The 1,525-nt window shown below is 62.7% G+C and overlaps 1 protein-coding gene across 1 annotated transcript in view; it reads right to left on the reverse strand.

The window, feature by feature from the left end:
• HSPB8 (heat shock protein family B (small) member 8) overlaps positions 1-939 on the reverse strand; it is a 4,965-nt gene extending 4,026 nt beyond the window's left edge. The window contains exon 1 of the mRNA XM_009642842.1: positions 672-939. Coding sequence (XP_009641137.1) covers positions 672-939 — 268 coding nt within the window. The remainder of the gene's footprint in view (positions 1-671) is intronic.
• Between the last annotated feature and the right edge of the window lie 586 nt (positions 940-1,525).

The raw sequence follows: 1,525 nt of genomic DNA on the forward strand, positions 1-1,525 counted from the left end.
GCCCGCCAGCCCCCAGCCCCTCCCTGGGGACCTCAGCCCGGGGCACTTGGGGGCCATGCAAGAGGTGGGTGCTGGGCTGAGGGGTGCTCGGGGCTGGATGCCTGCGGGCACCCCAAATGTGCTGCATCCCGCGCCCACCATTAACTGAATTTTTAGGGACGTGCTTCTGGCTGGCTCATCCCCAGGCTGGGGCCTCTTGGGGCTGGGTTGGGGTGGGGGCCACAGGGAGGCTGCCCCCCGCTTCCCAGCACTGGAGCTGCCCCTCTCTCGGCCCCTTTAAAGGGAATCTCCCTCCACGCCGGCCTCACCCCAGCTATAATTAACCCAGCCAAGCTGGGGCCCCTCTTGGCAGCTTGCTGCAGGGTGCCACTGCCCACGGCGGAGCCTCCCTGGCTGGCCGGGGTGGAAAGCAGGGAGATTTACCCCAAAGCAGACTTATTCTTTTCATTTTTGCAGCAAACCACCATGGCCTGTGAGCCGGGCCCCCCCGTGGCACCCCCAGCTGCCCATGGGGCTGCCCCAAAGCCCTGCTGCAGCCCTGGCCCTGCTCCCAAGCACGGGGCTGCTGCCGCTGGCTTAAAATAAAGGTGATTTTTTGCATTTTATGGCAATTTCTTGAGCCGGTGCTTTCCATGCCCCATTCTCCTCCTCCCCGGTGCCTTCGCTCTCACCTGACACCTCGACGTAGCCGTCCTTGGTTTTGACCGTCAGCTCCTCGGGTTTGAAGCTGTGCACGTTGACGCACACCTTCCAGGGCTCACGGGGAAAGGGCACGGGGCTGCGGCTCTCGGGGTACCCCCCGAAGCGGGGGCTGTAGCCGGGGGCCATGGTGGAATCATCGTCCAGCAGGCGCGAGGTCAAGCCGGGCTCCCGAAAAGGGTCGCGGATGCTGCGCCGGCCGGGGTAATGGCAGGAGAAGGGCATCTGGCTGTCGGCCATGGTTTCCTTCGGAGGGGTCCGAGTGCGTCTCGGGGGCTCTCCCACGGAGCCTCAGCCTCTGCGTGGCCGCTCCTGGCTGCAAACTTCCCCCGGGAGCCCGTCCCGGAGGAGACGCATCCACCCCGGGTGGGACACGGGCGCGCGGCTGCAGGTGGGTGCTGCGGGGATGGTCCCCTCCTTCCCGGCACCAGGTGAAGGACAAGGAAGAAAATCAATTCAGGGCTGAATCGCTGGGAGCTGGAGGAGCGCAGGAAGGACGGAGAGAGCTCTTTGGCCACGAGAAAATGCTTCCTGTCTGGCTGCAATCCCAGGGACCAGGGAGAGAAAAACAAAACTTCTCGGCAGGAGAGGGGAAAAAAAATAAATAAACCCTAATATCCCGAGATTAAAAAGCTTATCTCCCCCCTCTGGCCCCCCAGCGCCTTATGTGCGACTTTCCCTGCCGCTCCCAGGCTAGAGCTGCAATAAATGCCTGAGCTCAGAGCCGAGAAACTTCTCTAACCTTCCAGCCGCCGGGCGAGCGCTATTTATATGGATTTGGGAGGAGGGGGAGTGTGTTTTGCAATTCCTGCCCTGCTAGCCGAGT

This window comes from Egretta garzetta, unplaced genomic scaffold, assembly GCF_000687185.1.
Source record: "Egretta garzetta isolate BGI_Z169 unplaced genomic scaffold, ASM68718v1 scaffold7, whole genome shotgun sequence".
In the NCBI taxonomy this organism is placed as follows: Eukaryota; Metazoa; Chordata; class Aves; order Pelecaniformes; family Ardeidae; genus Egretta; species Egretta garzetta.